Source organism: Erpetoichthys calabaricus, chromosome 1 (assembly GCF_900747795.2).
Source record: "Erpetoichthys calabaricus chromosome 1, fErpCal1.3, whole genome shotgun sequence".
Classification (NCBI taxonomy): Eukaryota; Metazoa; Chordata; class Cladistia; order Polypteriformes; family Polypteridae; genus Erpetoichthys; species Erpetoichthys calabaricus.
In genome coordinates, this window is record NC_041394.2 from 332570702 (window position 1) to 332592387 (window position 21686).

Below are 21686 nucleotides of genomic sequence, written 5' to 3' on the forward strand. Positions count from 1 at the left end.
GGACTACTTTACATTGTGTCAAAATGTCATATCTTCAGTGTTGTCCTATGAAAAGATAGAATAAAATATTTAAATAAATGTGAGGGGTGTCCATAAAGTCCAGTGGTGGTACTGAAAATCATTGTCTGTGTCTTTAAATGAATATACACACTCTAAATATACTAAGTTTACAAAAACATTGTGGAACCTGTGACCAGATAAGTTAAAGATAAAAACAATGGAATGGTATAGTTTGTTTTCTTTTTTATTTCTATTGATTTCCGGATAATCAATACACAGATGTAAATAACAATGTAACAACAGGAATGAACTTCACCCAGTAGTCACATTTTTGTATTTGCAGAATAAGCTCTGCATGGTACATGTAGTGCCTTTTCTTTAACTCACAAAAGTGATGGAAATAGACTGGACATCAAGGGGAGGAACAGCTTTTAATTAATGGAACCAGTTCAACCAGGAATTAGTCAGCTATTATTTCCCCTAACTGGGTAATTTTGGGTGGTAAATGTTGATGTTTTCCAAATTTCTTTCTCTCCGGTCATGGAACGCACTGGCCACTAGCGCCTGTCTGCATTCAGTTGCCTTGTAATCATTTTCCATTCTAAAAGGATCTTCATCATTGTCCATTATATTTACTGCCATGTGGTCTCGATGCTTCTTCCCTGCTACATGTTTGCCATTTCCCAAGGAGCAGTCTGGTAATTTTGTGAGGTCACTCTCTGTATAAATACTTATAAAGTACGGTTGGTTGGCATGTTTATCCAAGAAGCTTTATAAGATCAAGACATATTACAGCTATGTACAGGTATCTGTATGATTAAGTGACTTGTTCTGGTTCATACTGTAAGGGAAAGGTTGAGTTGAACCTGGAACCTTGTGATTTAAAGTCCACAGCCTCAGACACTTCTCCATAATGCCTGCTTTACTTTGAGAATCCACCAGTATTGTACAATTGATCACGGATCCCCAATGTCTGATGATCTTCAAGTGTTGGTTATATTATTATGAAGTTCTTGCCATCATTGCACCTTTACTCTGAAGATGCCCTTGTCATGTATAGTTCTGTAAATCATTTGATGTGTACGTAATATATATATTTTTTGTGTATGTGTGTGTGTTCACTTTATGGAAAATCTGTTTCTACCCAGTTGAATACTCCAAAGCTGTGGAATAAAACTGGGATTGACAATTCATTTGTAGATTACGCAGTTGCGCCTACCTTAAATATTAGGATGTATTCAGTGCAGTTTATAAACATCCTCTGTAATGGCTCTCTTCCGTGTGGTTCTTTGCACTCATCTCTATTGAGGAGGTCCATTCTGGTTTTGCTGGTTCACTTTGTCCATATTGTAAGAGCTACTTCTGCCTTTTTTAAGCATTTTAATCCTTTTAGGACATAGATTGGTGCACTTACTATGTTTTATTTTCTAGTCTCTGCCTGTTGGATAGCAGGGACGATATTATCGAGATTACTGTGTAGCTTGTACAACTTACACTTCTGCTGTCACTTCACCTCATTTGTGCTTTTATGTTTTGCTTTAATTCTTCAAAACATTCATTGCCCTTGCCAGTATCTCATTATGACATATTATGTTCCACTTTGAATCCATTTCTTTTCTAGGTGGGAATTATTCTTCTGTTCAGTCATGTTCTGCTGTTTAATTCTGTATTTACTTTCCCCACTGTGGATTCTAAAATGTCTCTTAAGACTGCTACTGGTGCAGAATCGTTTGTCACATTGAGAACAGCAATATGGTTTCTCACCAGTGTGAATCCGTCTGTGGGTTTGTAGATCACCACTGGTACTGAAACGTTTACCACATTCGGAACAGCAATATGGCTTCTCACCTGTATGAACTCTTCTGTGAGTCTGAAGATAGCTACTTGTAGAGAATCGTTTACCACAGTCAGAACAGCAATATGGCTTCTCTCCAGTGTGAATTCTTCTATGGATTTTAAGGCCACAGTTGTCAAAGAATCTTTTACCACAGTCAGAACAGCTGAATCGCTTTTCTCCAGTATGAATTCTTGTGTGGCTCTGAAGATCGCTACTAGTGAAAAATCGTTTGCCACAGTCCAGACAGCAATGTGGTTTCTCCCCAGTGTGAATTCTCCTGTGGGAAGTAAGATTGTTACTCCTGGAGAATCGTTTGCCACATTCCGTACAGCAGTATGGCTTCTCTCCAGTATGAATTCGTGTGTGGCACTGAAGATGACTACTTGTAGAGAATTGTTTTCCACACTCAGTACAGAAAAATGGCTTCTCCCCAGTGTGAATTCTGCTGTGGGTTTGAAGGTTGCGTTTATTAGAGAATTTTTTGCCGCATTCAGAGCAGCAATATGGCTTCTCTCCAGTATGAATTCTCATGTGGCTCTGAACATGCCCTTTTTGCGAGAATTGCCTACCACAGTCAGAACAAGAATATGGCTTCTCTTCAGTATGAATTCTTGCATGTATCTGAAAATCGCAATTCCTTGAGAATCGTTTGCCACATTCAGAACAGCAATATGGCTTCTCTCCAGTATGAATTTTTGTGTGGTTCTTAAGACTGCTCTTGTTACAAAATCGCCTGCCGCATTCAGAACAGCAATATGGCTTCTCTCCAGTATGAATTCTTTTGTGGGCTTGAAGATCGCCACTGGTGAAGAATTCTTTGCCACATTTAGTACAGCAAAATAGGTTCACGCTAGTGTGATTTCTTGTGTGAGTCTGAAGGTGGTCAGCTCGTGAGAACTGTTTGCAACATTCAGTACAGCAGTAGGATTTTTGCCTTGTGTGACTCCACTTATGTTTGGTTTTAAATTTCTGTTTAGAAGCTGTGACATCTGTATCATACACCTGATGTTGTGCACTGAGCGCATTTGTACTAGTTAATTTTTCAAAAGGCAGAGAACTACATGGCAAAGAGGCTGGCAACAAAACTTCTGCACCAAACTTCAGCTTTTTCACGTTTTCATTTTCCCGTGGCTTACAGGGAAGAGGAAATAATGATGGAGAGACTGTGTGACTTTCTTGTAAATCTGCAGAAATAGACAGATACAAAATTTCATGTAAATATACAAAGTTTTGAAAGAGAACTGACAAGAGATAATCATTTAGTGTATAATAGCGTACTACTGTGGAAAGAAACTCACAATGAGAGACAAACTTTCAGATTTCCAGGATATTAATTAAAAGAAGCTTTGTCTTCTGTTTAAAAAAAAATTGGGAATGGTCTCCCCTCGATGGGGATGGATATTTGAGGAGTAAACTGCAAGACAATTAATACATTTTTAAATTCTGTACATTAAAGAACCACAACATCAAATCAAATCAAATTAGTAATATATTGAACAATTATTACAAAAGTAAAGTTGAATAAATCGGATTCTGCAGCTGTATGAGTAAAACGTAAAGTATTACTTCCAGTTAACAGAAATAGCCCAAAAGTGGACAGAAATGTACGTTTTGTACCTAATATTTGTATGCAAAATTTGGTTGACCAAAGTGAAAGTGTACAAGTTATCGTGTTTTCACACACACACACACACACACACACACACACACACACACACACACACACACACACACACATCCAATCTTAAAATGGAATTTTTGGAGGATTCCAATACTTTCCCAATACTTTGTATGCAAGAAAGTTAAAGAGAAAACCAATGGAAACACTGAGTCTCTGATATTTTAAAGAGAAAAGATGTTTTAGTGTTGAACAGCACCCCTGAGTTTCCATTGCTTTATATCACTGTCCCACTTCTCCCAGTGTCTGCATGGGATTGTCCCCTGGTTCTCTGGTTTTCCTCTTTAGTCACAAACATGCGCAGATTAGGCTTGATGGTAACCTGTTCTGAGAGTCTAGCTGTGCCCAAGAGGGTGCCCTGGGATGAACTAACCTGTGCCTTGGACTGCTTTCTGCTTTGTGCCTGGTGCTGCTGGAAACCTGAAAAAATGTTAAAATGACTTCAGCAGTGGATGAGTGGGTGGAGGCTTGTGTGTTCAAATTACATGAATTATGTCAAAAGTGTGTCCATGTCGTGCAGGAAGAGGAACTCCATGTAGTTACAGCTGAAGCACAGTGATCTGCAAAGGAGTTCAAGACACCAAGTCGTGAATACTGGAGATGCCACGGGTTGAAAGGAAGAGAGAGCTACAAGATGGTTATGTTAATAAACCACAACCTACCAAACCCCAAGTTTTGTTAACTTAACTATTGAGGACTTGAACCAGAATTATTTAATTGAACTTTGTCACAAATTTGAATAGCAAATAGGAGTGTTTGGCTATTATATTATACTATCCATCCATCCATCCATTATCCAACCTGCTATATCCTAACTATAGGGTCATGAAGGTCTGCTGGAGCCAATCCCAGCCAGCACAGGGTGCAAGGCAGGAACAAACCCTGGGCAGGGTGCCAGCCCACTGCAGGGTACACACACACCCACACACCAAGCACACACTAGGGACAATTTAGGATCACCAATGCACCTCACCTGCATGTCTTTGGACTGTGGGAGAACATGCAAACTCCACGCAGGTAGGACCCGGGACGCGAATCCAGGTCTCCTAACTGCGAGGCAGCAGCGCTACCCACTTCAAATCACTTCACTTCAAAGTGATTAATTAGTTAAGGTGTTTTATATGTAAAGATTTTTATGATATAACCAACATAAAATATTACTGGGCAGCATAATGTTCTGAAGTGAACTTCATTCTAATACAAAGCTAGGGGTGCACCTCATTTTAGTGGTCCTCATCCACCTCCCTGATACACAATAGTAGTTGCATATTAAGTTGGGTCTTGAAACCCAAAAAATTGATCATAAAATCAGACCCCAACTTATACGCTCGTTTAAAAAATGCGACACTTATTATTATTATTATTATTTTTTACATCTTCTCGCCTCCTCCAATCTCACATCAGTTTCTCAGACGCATCAAATTTCTTACCAATTTCTTTCGTCACTTCAATGACTTTTAAGTTAAAACCAGCTTCATATTTTCTGATTGAACGCTCCATCGTAGATAAGGGATGCTCTTACGATAAAGGTGTATGAGGGTGTGGGATACAAAAAACACAAATCAGTGCAAACATTTCTTCAGAATAGTTCAGATATTAACGTGTAGTCACAATGCATAGGTAATAAAGGCCGTGTGCTCCGTGGTTACTCTCTCAGGTGGGTGTTAGTATATCATAATCTCTTGGACCAACAGTGTGAGTTTTCTGCATTCGACTTATACGACCGACATTATAAAATACCAGAAATTATACGGTAAAATCAAGTCCTGACTTATCCGTGGGAGAATTTAACTGCGAGTATATATGGTAGTTAATCTTCAGCAAATTTAAATCTTCAGATGCTAGCTTATAAACATTTTATATTATATTTTAAATAAGCAGAAATTCATAAGTGTCTTTCCTAATATTCAGTCATTTGTACTCATTCTTAATGATAAATATGTGCTGTTTTGGTTCAGTTTTAGAATGAATCCGCATTGATTTGGAGGCTGCAGTATGGTACGGCTTTACTGTTGTGGGTTTGAGTTAGGGGTGGGCGGTATGACCAAAATTCTATATCATGGTATTTTTCTAAATTATCCCGGTTTCACGGTATTTTTTTCCCCATGCATGAGTGGATGTTAACCACATTTTCCACTGGAATTACTGGCTAAGAATAACCTATTCCACTGTCAAGAGTATTGTACATTGTACAAAAAAAACATTTTAATGTGCACACAAGTATTAATCCAGGTTTGCATTGCCCCATAAAGTGATAGTTTTCAAGGGGGTGGCACTAATGGAGAAGGTATCACATTGCATGACAGATGCAGTCAAAATATAGAACCTTTTTATTGAACAAATTTTGCAAAAACTTAAACTATAATTTTGACAACATATTTTCAACCATCCAAAGAGGCATTTAGACTTGGTAAAATATCCAGAGGTGCTTGTCAAAAGTTGTATTGCACTGAACACGTCTTAGAAAAGGAATAAATAGTAAATATTTTTTGTAAACCAACTACACTTTCTGTTAATGTTAACGATCTCTGTCCACTGACACGTTAAAGTGACTTTTTAAACAACTTTATCATCATTAAACTGCATAATATTTAAACTAATAAATAATAACAATAAAATAAATAATAGTATTATTACTGATAGTTGCACTATTATGTTCAGTGTAGAGAACTTTATCGCAGGTGTGACGAGGCTCCAACAAACTGGATGTATGAATGGCTATCGCACAGGTTTAACTTAAATATTATGTAAATGTTGGGTTTGTGATCTGCTGGTCGGAGACACGAACACAGAATTCAATGCATGTTCTTCTGAGCGGGCTATCTTTATTGCATGCATGCTGTCTCTATCTGATGTACTAAAACCCCAGTTCCTATCCGTCCTTTTTCTTTCTCCACATAACCAATCACCACATGATAAACGTCTTTGTGAAATTAAAACTAGTTATAAACTTAGCCCACAGAGTGTTCAGAACTTTAAAAATATCTTCGTTATACATGTTTAATTATGCCATCCATTCAGAGTTGCACCCATCTTTGAACGAGTCGCCAGCACATCAAAGGATGAATACAAGCAAAACATACACTAGCAGGGTCAATATAGCACAACAAAACCCCACATCCTACATGACATTGAAAGAAAACTGAAGCGCCGAGTAAACCCACCAGAAAAACATGCAAATGCAAGGCAGGCACACCGCTGTGCCCCCATATGATTAATGCATGCTTTAATGCATTTCACCATGAAAATTATATTAAGTATTTATTTTAGCATTCTAAATGTTCAGAGAGAAGGAAGATCATGAAGTGAATGTATTCTGTGCGGGGTTCGCTGCCAGCGCCTCCTCTTAGTGCAAGAAGAAGTCAGTTTAAGAATCACTTAACACAGAGCATTTAATGTGCTATATAACTTATGACGGGGTTTGAAAACATGTCGTCACACTATTACACAGTACCCAGGTACATTACATTGTATTTAAAACAAATAAAACAAGTACAACTTGGCTTGCAGTATTATCCAGTAATATAGAAACAATATTTACACATCTGACCTTTTAAAACTAAAGTATCTCCAGGCTCTCTGTCCATTTTCACCACACAGCATTCCTAAGCTGCCGCCCACTATTTAGTGGTGTAGCAGTGAAAAAGAGCCCCTGTGCAACACCTCTGTGTTTAGCGGTGTAGCAGTGAAAAAGGTCCCCACTTGAACAGTTTCCCGCTGCGCCACGTTCCGAACGTCGTTTAGGCAATTTAAACCGGTGTTGCGGTATGAGAAAAATCCATATCATAAAAAAAATAAAAAACGGTTTTCGGTATGAACTGGTATACCGCCCAGCACTAGTTTGAGTCAAAAAGACCCAGGCAGGGCTCTGTTTTGACAGTTGGTTCTGAAAGTTAAGAAATCACAGGGGGTGCGTACTTTTTCCACATATGTTCAATAAAAATATGATTATTTACATGCAGTATGTTATGGTTTACTGAAAACTCTAAACCATTTGGCCTACCCAAGTTTGACTGCTGCCTTTTTGCAGAATGCTTTCTAGATCCTGTAAGGTTTCTGAACTCTTTTGGGACTCCCTCCAACAGGACAACACACTGAACAGCGTCCTGAAGTGCAATCACCACGTCTTTGGAAGACAGCATATCCCAAATAAGCGCCTGCCATCGATGGCTGATGCAAGGAACATAATACAGCAAATGCAGGGAACAGCATTACTTGGCCACGAGCCTGCCTGACTGCTGTGTCTGTGTATAGCAGAGTGGCAGATCCCACTACAATAAATATCCGTGTTGTTCCTGTTTCAAGCTGAATAAAGCTGGTTTTGCTAAAGTACTGAGACTCAGCCTCATGTTTTGGGGTACAAGACAACGACTCACGTGTTACAATATCTTCAACTGCTAAGCAACTTTGAACTTAGAAATGAACGGGTGGCCCAGTGATACCGTAGCTAATGCTGTTGTCTCCCTGCTAGAGAGTCTTAAGTTTAAATGTAATTGCAGTCACGGTCAGTGTGCACTTGGCATGTTGTTTTTCCTCCCCCTAATTTCCCCCATGAATCTTCCCCAGGGGGCACAGTTTTCTCCCCCAGGTGTGCTGGTTTGATCAAAAGGGACACAGTGTGAGCACATGACAAGTGTGTGACAGTGTGCCATGCAATGAAGTGGGCTGATTTTAGCTTTCAGCCCTACACTGTTATAAACCCTATGATCAAGAAGTGGGATAAGTTAGTTCAGGACATAAACTAATGACATTTTAAAAAAACAACAACAAAAAAGTCTGCAGACAACTTTATTTTATCTAAAACAGGAATGATGTGATGAGCTGGATTGTGGGAATAGTAAATAGTAAACAGTAGGAGCGGGTGCAATATAGAATTACAATCACTCAGTGTTGTGTGACGCTATTCATGTACGATTATTCTTATATCTAATTTTATTTCGTTTTTTTTGTGTGTCACTACTTCTATAACACAGTGTAAAGCACTTTGAAATAAATGATGTTGTTGTTTTCAATGTGTGTAAATGAGAGGAGGTGGAACTTGACAGATATATGCTACACCAGAAAATACACTTTAAAATTCAGACTATAAATATCATATACTTTATTGCACAGGGAGATTCACTCGAAAGAGGCCCCGAATATTATGTTGTTTCTCCCATTAGGATGAAGCAATCTGAACCAAAAAAATGTGTTCTATACCTTGACGTATGTATAATCAACTGCATTACATGTGATGCTGGAAGTGGTTTCCGTTTTCTGCGAGACTCATTTCGATGCAGCACTCCATGTTCCTGAACGTGCAAATTCACGTTGGATGTTTTCCTTCAAATTTTCCCCAGTGCAATGCTTGATCCGACAGACTTTTCCTTTGAGCAGACCCCAAAGGAAGAAGCCTGGTGGTGTCAGATCTGGCGACCGTGGTGGCCAAAGCCCTTTTGAAATTACCCTGTTGCCGAAGAAGGACGTTTCTGCCCTGCTCCTTGCTGATGTGTGACACGTTGCTCCATCTTGTTGGAAGTAAACCTTCCATGAACTCATGATCATCCAGGTAATTCTGACATCCCTTAAATTAACTGGTGACCCAATAGGTTCGCACCATGAAGACGCGCTGCTCAATACTGTACACCACCATCCTGATGAGAAGTCGAGTGACTGGGTGAAGGGGTATGGGCGCAATGCACCCAGAAGTTCTAAACGGAGGTTAAACGTCACAATGACTGTCCAGCACCTACCTCATCGCTCCAACTCAGGGGCATCTCAGCTTGATCATAGCTCCATATAGTGAGGAGCACATTGCACATTATTTCGTTTAGATTGTTACTTCTCAATGAGAGTTATTGCAGAATAATCGGGGCCTCTTTCAACTGAATCTCCCTGTATATTGTGATATACACAATCATACTGTATATTGTGCGTATGTTGTGTATGTATTATTGTATTTGTTCTCCTCACAGAGAGAAGTATGAGTGACCCCAGAGTTGAACAAGCTGTTGAGGTCTACAATAAGATTGTGAACAGCTTCTCATACAGCTGGAAAAGAAGGAAAGAACTGGCCAGTGTTCAGACAGAGCTGAATGTTCATGTACACCAGCTCATCACCGAGTCTCCCACAAGAAAGGGCATAAGATCATAGAGAGGGTACTGGAGCGGCAGAGAGCCATTTCCCAAGTTTTGGCCTCTGATTTAGTCAATCCCCAAGGCTCTCAACCTAAACCCCCCAGTAATATACAGATGTCCTGTCAGGTGAAGCACTTGTCACCATTTCTTATATCAAACCTGGGCTGTATCTGTTCAACATCAGCATCTTCTCAGTTCAGGATGATGACAGCAACATGATCAGGACCATTAAATTTATCTGAGTGATAAATATGGTGACCATGATACAAATGGTCTGTTGGACATGGCTTCATTCATCGATCCAAGGTTTAGAACAAGTAACAAGTTTACAGGGTTTAATGGCGAGCACTTACAGAGAAGGAGGCTGTTGTAGCTGATCAAGGCAGCGGCATCCAGGTCTGTGCCTCAAGATGAAGTGGGACCACCAGTGACTAGTGCTGGATTTTTAGACTTTGGTATCAATACCAGCTTTGGGAGCTCAGTACCAAAACATTTAAAAGCAAATAATGGATAACTACAAAACCGATAGATAGATAGATAGATAGATAGATAGATAGATAGATAGATAGATAGATAGATAGATAGATAGATAGATAGATAGATAGATAGATAGATTTTAATTTGCCCTTGGGGGTAAATAAAGTTTTATACAATCTCACAAAAATAAATAAATAAACAAACAGTTATGCAGTACGCCACCATCCTCATTTTGCAGTTCCCTGTTCATTGCATTAGTCTGACAGCTTCAGCGGTATTCACTGAGATGCTTGGCCTCGTAGCCAGTAAGAAGGGGTAACCATTTTCAAAACCAGCCCATTACAGATTGTATCCACCTTCCATTTTATTTGGTGGAGCGCTGTAAGCAGTCATGGACTTAATTAATATGTGGTTTGGTGAATTCCATCAGCTTTGCACTCGTATAACCTCCTTATAAATTGTTTTTCTAGAATGTATCATTTCTAGATTAGGTGGATTTTTATTATCACAGAGGAAATGTGTTTGGATATACAGTATTTACTACTTAGGCTACATTGCTTGTTTTTCTTTTTTTTCTTTTTTTTTTTTATATAAACTCTTGCTTTTGTTTCCATTCCATTATTACACAATGAGAACGTGTGTCTTGAGTGGTGCCAACTGAAATGCTGATGAGGTTCTTTCTAGCACAGGGATTGAGGCGGGTGATATGGGTGAAGTGCCTACTTAGAGTCTGACTGGGTTGCTCTAAAAAGACTGTACTGTCTTAAAGTTATAAAAGAGTGACAACACACTCTGGCATTTGAACCTCACAGCAGGAGCACCACCACAGCTGCTGATCTACTCGATTCTGGGACTTCTGAAGTGTGGTCCTCCATAACATTTCCCAGTCCAATCTTCTTGATGCTCTGACAGCACTCAGAGAACATAATGGCTGGAGCACCGAGAGCAGCTCAGCTGACTGTTGACTTTTATCTCGGACCTTGTTGCAGAAGCAAATTATGGAATTGTTTGCTAAAAGATTCTTTAATTCAGGATTAACATCCACTTCTTATTTGTGTTGGGATGGACTTGTGTGCTTGTTATTGTGGTTGTTATACTGCTATTGTGCCATTGAAGCAGCACTGTAAATGAAAGAACCTTTCGACGGTGGGGTGCCCAGCCCTAAACCTGACCCACCTCGACAGAAGCAGGCTGGCAAGCATCTCTTTACTTGAGTGCACTGGGGTGCTTGATAACCCATTTGGGGCTGAATGTCAGAATCTCTCTGTGCACAGATTAAAGTACTCAAAGAAAAAGCAGAGATGTACAAACTTCAAATTATTGAGGTCTTCTTTTTTTATTGTGTTTTCAGACAATTTGTACAAGTGGCACCTTGAATGGAGTACTGATGAGATGCAGTTACAAACGTTAATGGGCAAAGGCCAACACGAGCTGTGTTACACCCCACACCTGCCACAATAACTCAAAAATAATGTCTGACGACAAAGAATTTCAACACAGACAACCTCTGCTAGCAGCAACTCCACTGTGTCAGTCGTACATCTGCCCGATGATGCAATTAAATTTACTAAAAAAGAAAAGTAAATTTACAGATGATAATTTAATCTCATCAGTAACAGTAATAATCTGAAGTGTCATTTTTGATCATGTCTTTTAACTTTAACTTCAGTCAAATATAAAAAGGGAAAAATAAAGAGAAATGTAACTAAAAAATTAAAATAACCCGCCATATTTTCTCTGAATATACCATAAACCACGAGCAACAAGTGTATTTGCAGTAAATGAGAGGGCTGTATGGCTTATATAAGGATGTTGGTAAACACAATTCTGTTTTTTCTGCAATACCACTTTACAAGATGAGGCATATAAGACTCCGTTTTTCTGGCCGTGCAGGTCCACAATGCCTTATCTACAAGTCCACAGCAGAAAACCTCTGAAAAACAAAATGTTGTTTTACTAAGCCTGATATCGATCCTGCATTGACGATCTGGTAATTTTTTCCAGCTATCATTGATTTTTACTGTTACAGCTTACCTTAAACTCTGTTGAAGTAGCAACATTAATAAATAATGACAATCAAAATCATAATACAATTCAATCAAATAATCAGGTACTGTAACTAAAGGAGGGCGGCACGGTGGCGCAGTGGGTAGCGCTGCTGCCTCGCAGTTGGGAGATCTGGGGACCTGGGTTCGCTTCCCGGGTCCTCCCTGCGTGGAGTTTGCATGTTCTCCCCGTGTCTGCGTGGGTTTCCTCCCACAGTCCAAAGACATGCAGATCAGGTGGATTGTTGATTCTAAATTGGCCCTAGTGTGTGCTTGGTGTGTTTGGGTGTGTCCTGCGGTGGGTTGGCACCCTGCCCAGGATTGGTTCCTGCCTTGTGCTCTGTGTTGGCTGGGATTGGCTCCAGCAGACCCCCCGTGACCCTATGTTCGGAATTCAGCGGGTTGGACAATGGATGGATGGATGTAACTAAAGGAACATGAAAGACTCGACTGGAAACAAAGGCCTTCAAAACAATCATTTGAATATTTGCTGCCACTGGTTTGTAGTGATCCACTAAAAGTGTATTACAAAACTTTAAAAAAGTGCTTTTACAAATCTAATAGGAGAGAAAAAGACTAAGACGGGGTTGGCGGTTTTAGGGTCAGGCTAGGAAGCAATCAGCATGAAGAGGACAGAAAGGAGCAACTGCACAACTGAAGCCTTGTGTGGAACAGCAGACAGCAGCGTTCACCAGCCATCCCTGTCCCCACTTGCCTCAAGTCCTCTACAGTTGCCGCTATTCCAAAACAGGCAGTGGCGAGGTCCCTGAGTGGACCTGACCCCTATTAAGTGCCTTGAGCATGGGAAAGGCGCTATATAAATAAAATGTATTATTAATTATTATTATTATTATTATTGTTCTGAAGTGCTTTGAACGGCTTGTCCTCAGACACATTAAGAGCAACATCCCCACCTCTCTGGACCCATACCAGTTCACTTACAGGGCAAACCGGTCTACTGAGGACACCGTCTCACTTGCCCTTCACACTGCCCTGTCACACCTGGAGCAGAGGGTCAGTTTTGTGCAGATGCTGATCATCGACTAGAGCTTTGCCTTCAATGCAAACCCCCAACAACATGGCTATCACACTAAACAACTTGTTGTCTCAATTCACACTTGTGCAACTGGATTTTAGATTTTATAACTAACAGACCACAAACTGCGCACATGGGTGAGCACTTCTCTTCATCAGTTTCACTACACACTGGGGCACCACAGGGCTGTGTGCTGAGCCCTCTCCTTTACTCCATCTTCACTAATGACTGCAAACCTACCCATTATACTAACATCATAATAACGTTTGCAGATGACACCACAGTGATAGGCCTGATCTCCAATAATGACGCAGTAGCCTAAAGAGAAGAGGACAAGAACCTGAAGAGTTGGAGCCACAACAACAACCTTGTACTCAGTTCCTAGAAAATATAGGAACTGGTTCTGGAGTTCAGAAGACTGAACTACGGTTGTCCCCATCCCATAAGCATCAATGGCAAGAGGGTGATTTGGATTCAGCCAGGACCTGTCATGGACAACAAACACGACAGCAAAAGCCAAGAATGGTCTTCAGAGGCTTCATTTTACCCACTGCAGCAGAAAAGCAAAGAACATCTGTAAAAATCTAACCCACCCTGGCCATAGCATTTCCACTCCTCTGCACTCGCATGCCCGCAGTACCAGGCTGAAGAACAGCTTTGACCCCAAAGCAATCAGCCATTTAAATGCACAGCAGTCCCTGCCACTTCATATAACAAAGACCACCTCTGATTGCACTGAACTTCTGCATCAGCCACACATACTGCAGTCACACACTTCTACATGACCCATGTGGAGCTCATGGCCATTACATTGACCGTAAACTTCACTGCAAATTAATTTATTAATTCTCTTTTTATGCTTACACGTTCACCTTTATTTTTACTCTGTGTATTTTTGGAACTGTTAATAGTAACTGTGCTTCTCATAGTTTAATGTTTAATTAGTTAATTGTCTGCTCTTATATTCTTTTATCTAAGGCCTCTATAGGCTTGCTCCAAACCATACTTCATTGTATTGTACAGTGACAATAAAGAAACCTTGCGTCTTGTCAAAGAGACGAGTGAGCAAACAATGAACTAAAACCTGTGATGAAGGGATACCACACTGCTGGTAAATCACAACGATAACAAACAGAAGAAATGAGCAGGATAGAATTACTCATGAAACGCATGTCATTGAAAAAAATCAACAAAAGTTGTTTTATTAAAAGTCAAAATCTGTATGTTATATTCTGGAAAATACAGAACTTAATTTATGATTGCGCGGTTTGGAAACGTGAAAAACTACTTTCTTGCAATGTTTTGTATTTTTATTCATTAATCTTTATTTTTTATTCATTAATCTTTATTTTGAAGACGTCACAACACGTCCAATTTGTCCTTTGGGTGTTTTGCCAGTGATGGCTGCAAGTCATGTGATGTGTGCCAACGTGTCATGTGATGTTTGGTTTTAATGCTATAGAAGATGGCAGCACACAGCTAATAGCATCCAATTTTTTGGATTCCTGAATAAAAATCCTTTTTGCGATGTTAAGTTAAAATATTAATTCTCTTTAGGAAGAAAGTGAAGGTGAAAAATTAATAATAAAAAATTCAGTCAACTGCTTTCCTGTAAAACAAAAATAAACATCTACTGAGTCAATGTGGAAATCCTGCATGAGTCTCTTTAAAGAAAAACCATCTGCCCATCATGAGAAAACTGCATTGGAAAATTATATTTATGTATATGTCATGGGTTCAGTGTACTACAGTCAGGTCTGTAAGTATTTGACAGTGACACAATTTTCATAATTTTTCCTCTGTACACCACCACAATGGATTTGAAATAAAGCAATCATTACGTGACTTAAGTGTAGACTTGCAGTTTTAATGCAAAGGGTTTAACAGAAATATTGTATGAGCTGTTTTGAAATGACAGACATTTTTATCCTATGTTGAGGGGCTCAGATGTATTTGGACATTTGCCTGCCAAGCTGTTCCATAGCCAGTTGTGAGCAGCTTTCTCGTTACTTCATTAACTATTAAGTTAATGCTAAGTTAAGTTACCATGGTGTTGATTCCAAGTGTTGAGTTTACATTTGAATGCTGTCCACGTGAACTCTCATTATGAGGTCCAAAGAGCTGTCCATGCAAGTAAAAACAGGCCATCATTAGGCAGAAAGAACACAACAGACCCTTTACAGAGACAGCAGACACACCAGGAGTGGTCAAAACAACCATTTGGTACATTCGTAATAAGAAGGAACACACTGGTGAGCTCAGCAACACCAGAAGGTCTGGAAAGCCACAGAAGACAACGGTGCTGGATGATCGCAGAATTCTGTCCTTGGTGACGAAGAACCCCTTCATGATATTTAGCCAAACCAAGAACACTCTCTGGGAGGTAGGGCTATCATTAACAAAGTCTACAATCAAGAGAAGACTTCATGAAAGTAAAGGCAGAGGGTTTACCACTAGGTGGAAACCACTGGTGAGCCTCAAGCAGAGGAAGGACAGATTAGACTTTGACAGAAAACACTTTTATAAAAACAGGTCTTCTTTGGACAAATGAAATTAAGATCACTGTATACTAGAATGTTGGAAAGAGAAGAACAAGGAGAAGTGAAGAAACAGCTCCTTAATACCACATAATCTGTGAAACACCATGGAGGCCATGTTATGTCCTGATCATGCGTGGCTGCCAACAGAAGTCACTCACTGGTGTTTATTGATGATATGACTGCTGTCAGAAGTTGCAGAATGAGCTCTGAAGTGTCCAGGGCGCTATACTATCTGCTCAGATTCAGACAAAACTGATAGAATGACACTTCACGGTCCAGATGGGCAATGAGCCAAAACATACTATCATAGCAAACCAAGTGCTTATCAGCACAAAGTACTAGAATATTCCTCAATGGCCAAGTCAATCAACTGACCTCAACCCAACTGGACATGCATGTCACTTGCTGAAGACAAAACTGATGGCTGAAAGTCCAACAAAGAAGCAGCACCTGAAGACAGCGGCAGTAAAGGCTTGGCACAACATTACTGGGGTGGAAACCCAGCACTTGGAGATGGCCAGGGGCTCAGACTTCAGGCAGTCATTGAATGTAAAGGAGTTTCAACCATTATATTTATGATTATGTTACTCTGTCCAAATTCTTCTGAGCCCCTGAAAATAGGGGGGCCATCTATAAAAACGGCTGCCATTCCTAGGTGGCTCATATGATATTTGTAGTAAACCCTTTAAATTAAAACTGAAAGTCTACACTTTGATCACATCTTGATTGCTTCATTTTAAATTCCTTTGTGGTGGTGCACAGAGCCAAAATTATGAATACTGTGTCACTGTCCAAATACTTAAGGACTTTACAGTATCTATAGTAATACTCTTAGGTCCACGATATAAATGCCTCTACTCTATTTAAACATGATGGCCTCTTCCCTGCATTTTAACTTTAAATAAGTATCTCACACCTCTCTCTCCTTTACAGCCCGCTGTTTCTCCAGTACCCATCTACACGGCTTTATCTGACTGTCTGAACTCGAGTTTTTTTCCAGTGTCATATTACATTTCTTTTCCTAGTCATTTGCTTCATAGAATTTTTCCGAATGCATAAAACTTCTCAGCTCATGTAATCAGTTTGCTCATGATGTCCGACATCAATCCTTCCACTGTCCTTCACTGTTTCGATTTACTTTGCCTCTCTTTCTGTCTGGAATAAAGGACTTGTTTAGGTGAAAATATGCCATTATGTTATTAAGTGTTTAAAAATCTGTAACTTTTCAGCAATGAATTTGCACATTCTGTGAAAAAACAAGACTGCAACATAAAATCCCACAAGCTGCAGGCCTATCATGGTGTTTGTCTTTGACACCTACCTTCTCCAGAGGGACATGAACTTAATTCTTTCTCAATCCTGGTCACGTCAGACTCCAAATATTCAGGCTTCACAGGGACAGAGTGACACTGTAGGGTGTGCTGACTCTTCAGAGTGAGGCCTAATCCAGTGACATCTGAACACACGTCCTGGGAGACAAACTCCAGTTTCAAGTCTTCATTTTTCACACTGCTTACCATTTCAGTTTCCTGCATGTCACAGCTGTCAAATGTCACCTCGGACTCACAGTCCTCCTCCTTAATGCTAGGACAGTCCTGATGAAGGTGCACATATTCCCATTCACAGTCCTCTTTCTTGATGTCCACATGTTTTTCCTCCAAGTTACTCGTTAAATGGAGGCCTGTGTGTTGTGTGTGACTCTTCTCTTCCTCCTCATTGCTCACCTCTTCTGAGTCTGCTTCTTCACACTTATATGCCATCTTAGGAGGCTCCTGGGTAGCTGGGCTCATGTCCTCCATATTACATGTCTATGATAAAGTTTCCCTTTTCTTCCTCTCTAAGATGAAAGAACAAAATAGAATAGATTTAAAATGCACCAAAAAGCACTGAACACACCTCACCCACCTCCTCTGTTCTTTTCTCACGGCTTACTGCTCGGTGGCACTGCTTGCCTTGACTTTTTGTAGTGAAGCTCCTTACAATATGAATCCCAAAACTGAACACAGTGTTCCAGGTGTGGCCTTTGACAGAATGCCATTTAGTTTAAGCTGACCCCATACAGTGGGAGTGCGGTGTAACACAAAATCCTATTAGACTTGATTTATTGCTGCTATGAACAATCTTATTGTGAACAGAAGTGAGTGCACCAGGACTTCCAATACTTTTTCATCACATGAACTTTAAACCTGCAGACCCCTTACTGTATAATCAATTATATTTAACATTTTGGCTTCATTTTTCATGCCTTTACATTTAACTTCATGTACCACATATTAACCCAAATCTAAATCGTGTCCAGAATGCACCTGTTTGGACTGGTCTGTGTTTATGGGATCTGCTAGCCTATTTAATTTAGGATTACCTGTGAATTAATTCATTTGTTAAGTTACACCTTTATCAAAACCATTTCAAAGAAAGACCTCAGAGCCCCAGGTTGATCCCCATTCACTGACTACAATAAATAATAAAATAATAATAATAATAATAATAAAATAATCTCCCCATAAAGTGCTCCTTTCTGCATTACAGGAAATTCATTGACACCCCGTCGACTGGACTCTGGACACTCACATCTTGTAATTTACCAGTTAGGCTCTCATGACATGCAGTGTAACACACATTCGATAAGTTGGGCTAAATAATAAAGTGTGACCATCTATGATCAGATACTTCTAAAACTCACAAGACATCCAGCAAATTCATGAAACACAATCTCCTTCATTGAAACCTGTTGTCCATTAAAACACCAGTAAGGACAGACGCCCCTTTGTCTTGAGTAATTTTAAGTAATGGTAAGTTTAATCAGGAATATCTTTCATTTTAAACAATATGACAAAGAGGAAAATGAAAAGAGAGATGACAAGTTACTCCTGCGGTGTGGATTATATTCTCTAAATCCGCAAAACACATAATTACATGCATTTGGTGCACAGGTTACCAATTAATTGCAGGATATGAGTACGAGACCCCAGACTAACTATTAGCATGAATTGAGCAGAACGTGAACCGTGGGCACAGCGACCCACAGAGACACTCGGTGCACAAGTGCAGCACCCGTACGAGAAGCGAGTAAAGAAGACTGACCTGGCGTGTAAAGAAACACGTCTACAACCCGCAAACCCCAAGGCCCTTCACTGACCGACCACCTAAGTACGTGCGGACACCTTCGCCGGATCCCTGACTGAGGTGTCAAGACCCGAGCAGAGAGTCTGCACGGCACACAACAGACTCGGAAGAGCCGTTCGGTGACTGCAGTCTGTGTTTTTGTCTACACTGAACTCCTACGCCGACAATGGATCTTCCTTTTCTCAGTTTTTGTGTCTCATTTTCATATATATATTTTTTTTAAGTACATACCTTTTTCCAAACACATGTGGGCGACAATATCAGCCAGTCACTGGCCAGCCGGTCCGTCCTCCTCCGTCGCTCTGGTGACGTCACCATCTTTCCACGCGGTCCAATTAGGCGGGTCTAAGAGCTGTCAATCAAACGATTTTAGGCGAATTCACAATATCAGAAGTCGCCATTAAATTATATAACTGAACTGAAGAAGCTGTTTTTTCGTGACATATTTACATTTTATTACTGTTTTTTTTTTTTTTTTTTACAAATTACATGATGAGATGTATCCATTGCTTAAAGTGGAAACAATAAGCTGTAGTAAACAATATGTTGTATTAGTCTTCAACTGGAGATGTTACTTAATAATTGAATTTAATTTGTATTCAGACACCTAACAAACGAAAAAAGCTACATGGGTGCCCAAAAGGGACACAAAAGGCAAACAAATTTGTGTAATTCTTCTAATCTATATAAAGAACAAGAAAAAGAAAGAACTCCATGAGTTAGAATGCATGTCATCCAATGTAATTAGTAGCTAAAAAAAAAGGTCCATCCATTGTTGTACACACATAGATGCGACATTTGCTTTACCTTTAGACACATCAATGGTGAGGTCAACTTTTCATTTCAAATGGGCATACACAGCAGAGCATCGATTTAAACATATTAGACTAAAAAGTTATTATATTATGATTTGGATCTTGTGGGATTGTGTTTGTAAAAAATGTATTTATTTCAGAATAATAATTTGCTGTATAAAATACTATGACAAGTATTGTAACTTTGCTTTTCAAGTTGTGATTCAGTTGTAATAACAACAACAATAAAAACTTTGTTAAGCCACTGGCCTCCACAGTTTAAGCAGGTAACACCACATGCAGCTGGTATTGGGGAGTCGCTGTGAAGAATCGTTTTGTTTTAAGGATATTAATGCTTGGGAGCTTGGATGGATTGTATTCACTTTACCTGCCAAAAGTTTTATATTGAGTACAATATCATTCATTGTTATGTCATTCAAGACGAGCTGTTCAAATACATACAAATACTAAAGATACTTTGGATACTTAATCTAAATTTTTAATTCTATTTTTGAGCACAGAAATTAATTGATGCATGTGCAAATACAAGGCATTTTAGATATTACGTGTATTATAACATCAGAGTTATTCCGGGATGCCCGTATTGTTTGCAGTAATTGTATTCCTCTGAAAATGTTTGAAGATATCACTCTTTTTTTCTTGATTTTATTGTATTCATTCCATGCAAATAGATCAATTTTTACAAAAATAAGATTGAAAACAAATCGACCCCCACCCCTGAAGATATCACTCTTAAAAAATAAAGTGCCAGAGTTGTTCTTCAGAGCGATGCCAACAGGGAACCATTGTTGGTTCTGTCCACGTTAAGGTTCCAGGAAGATCTTTGATTTTTTTTAATATCCATAACAAGCTACAAACAGTAAATAAATCTAGTAAACGATTTGTGAACGAGTGCCTGATTTTGAAAGGACTCTCGCTGCATTCAATAACACGGGCCAAGTGCAGGTTTACTGAATCTGTCGGTGTCCTGCTGCCTACTAGACATTAAAAACTTCAGTTTCATATATGTTTTTAACATATTAGGAAGTTTTTCAAAGCACAAAGAACCAACGTCACATGCAAAGAACCCTTCCCAGAATGAAACAGTGCGTGGTCAAGCAATAGTTCAATGAGGAACCACAAAAGAACCCATAAAGTGCCATTAAAGAACCAACATTTTAAAGAGTGTATTTTATAGGTCCACAAATCTCCTGCTCTCCCTTTCTCTATGCAAGTGAATTTAGGGAAAGTGACCACTTTACGCCTTGCCTCCTTTTCATGAATCAATTTGAAACTGCTGACCAGCCTGTACTGCTCTTACTGTGCACTCCTAGAAATAAATAAATAAATAAATGGTATGAGTCAGACATTTGTACCCCCACAACAGCATACAGTTTTTCGTTTTTTCTTTTTGTTTATTCCTTACAGTTACAAACCTTGTATTCATACCAGGAATTCAGTTGTCCTTCTCCCTAATAGAACAGTCTCAGCAACAACACACAAAATAATTTCGAAAAAATTCACTTCCATGGTGAGCTAATAAATAAACTTCTATTAAAATAAATGAAATGTCATTTTTTCTGAAGATCTTTTATGATATGTTGATATTGTGATGTAAAGTACAAACCACATGTGTCTTCATTGCAGAACATGCACAAGTTGTGTCCTCATTAGGTGACACTGATCCATGCAATGTAGGAGGTTTTAGATCTAAACAAATAAGCCGGTTCACATGACATACTAGCAGAACTTAAAGTAAAACATGGAGAGTGAGACCTCCTTAAATATCCAGCTACCTTCAAAGTAAGAAATACCAATATACTGTAGAAAAAAACCTGTAATTAGGTAAAGTCTAAACATACCTACACCCACCACAAACTGGGAGGGAAAAAAGCATGTGGCTAATTTAGGCTAGGGCGGCACGGTGGCGCAGTGGGTAGCGCTGCTGACTCACAGTTAGGAGACCCGGGTTCGCTTCCCGGGTCCTCCCTGCATGGAGTTTGCATGTTCTCCTGGTGTCTGCGTGGGTTTCCTCC

The 21686-nt window shown here is 39.6% G+C and overlaps 2 protein-coding genes across 3 annotated transcripts in view; both read right to left on the reverse strand.

Annotated features, from left to right (window-relative positions):
- LOC114666580 (zona pellucida sperm-binding protein 3-like) overlaps nt 1-21686 on the reverse strand; it is a 515374-nt gene that overhangs the window by 359892 nt on the left and 133796 nt on the right. The window lies entirely within an intron of this gene.
- Nucleotides 670-19173, reverse strand: LOC114664999 (gastrula zinc finger protein XlCGF57.1-like). 2 transcript variants are annotated; one of them, XM_051925543.1, is made up of 3 exons: nt 19088-19173; nt 17052-17567; nt 670-3021 (listed from the first exon to the last, which is right to left on the reverse strand). In XM_051925543.1, exons 2-3 carry the CDS (start codon nt 17527-17529, stop codon nt 1589-1591), a joined length of 1911 nt encoding a protein of 636 aa, XP_051781503.1. In that variant the 5' UTR covers nt 17530-17567; nt 19088-19173; the 3' UTR covers nt 670-1588. The 2 variants fall into 2 exon arrangements, with proteins under 2 accessions (XP_051781503.1, XP_051781497.1); XM_051925537.1 differs by lacking the exon at nt 19088-19173 and adding an exon at nt 18815-19066.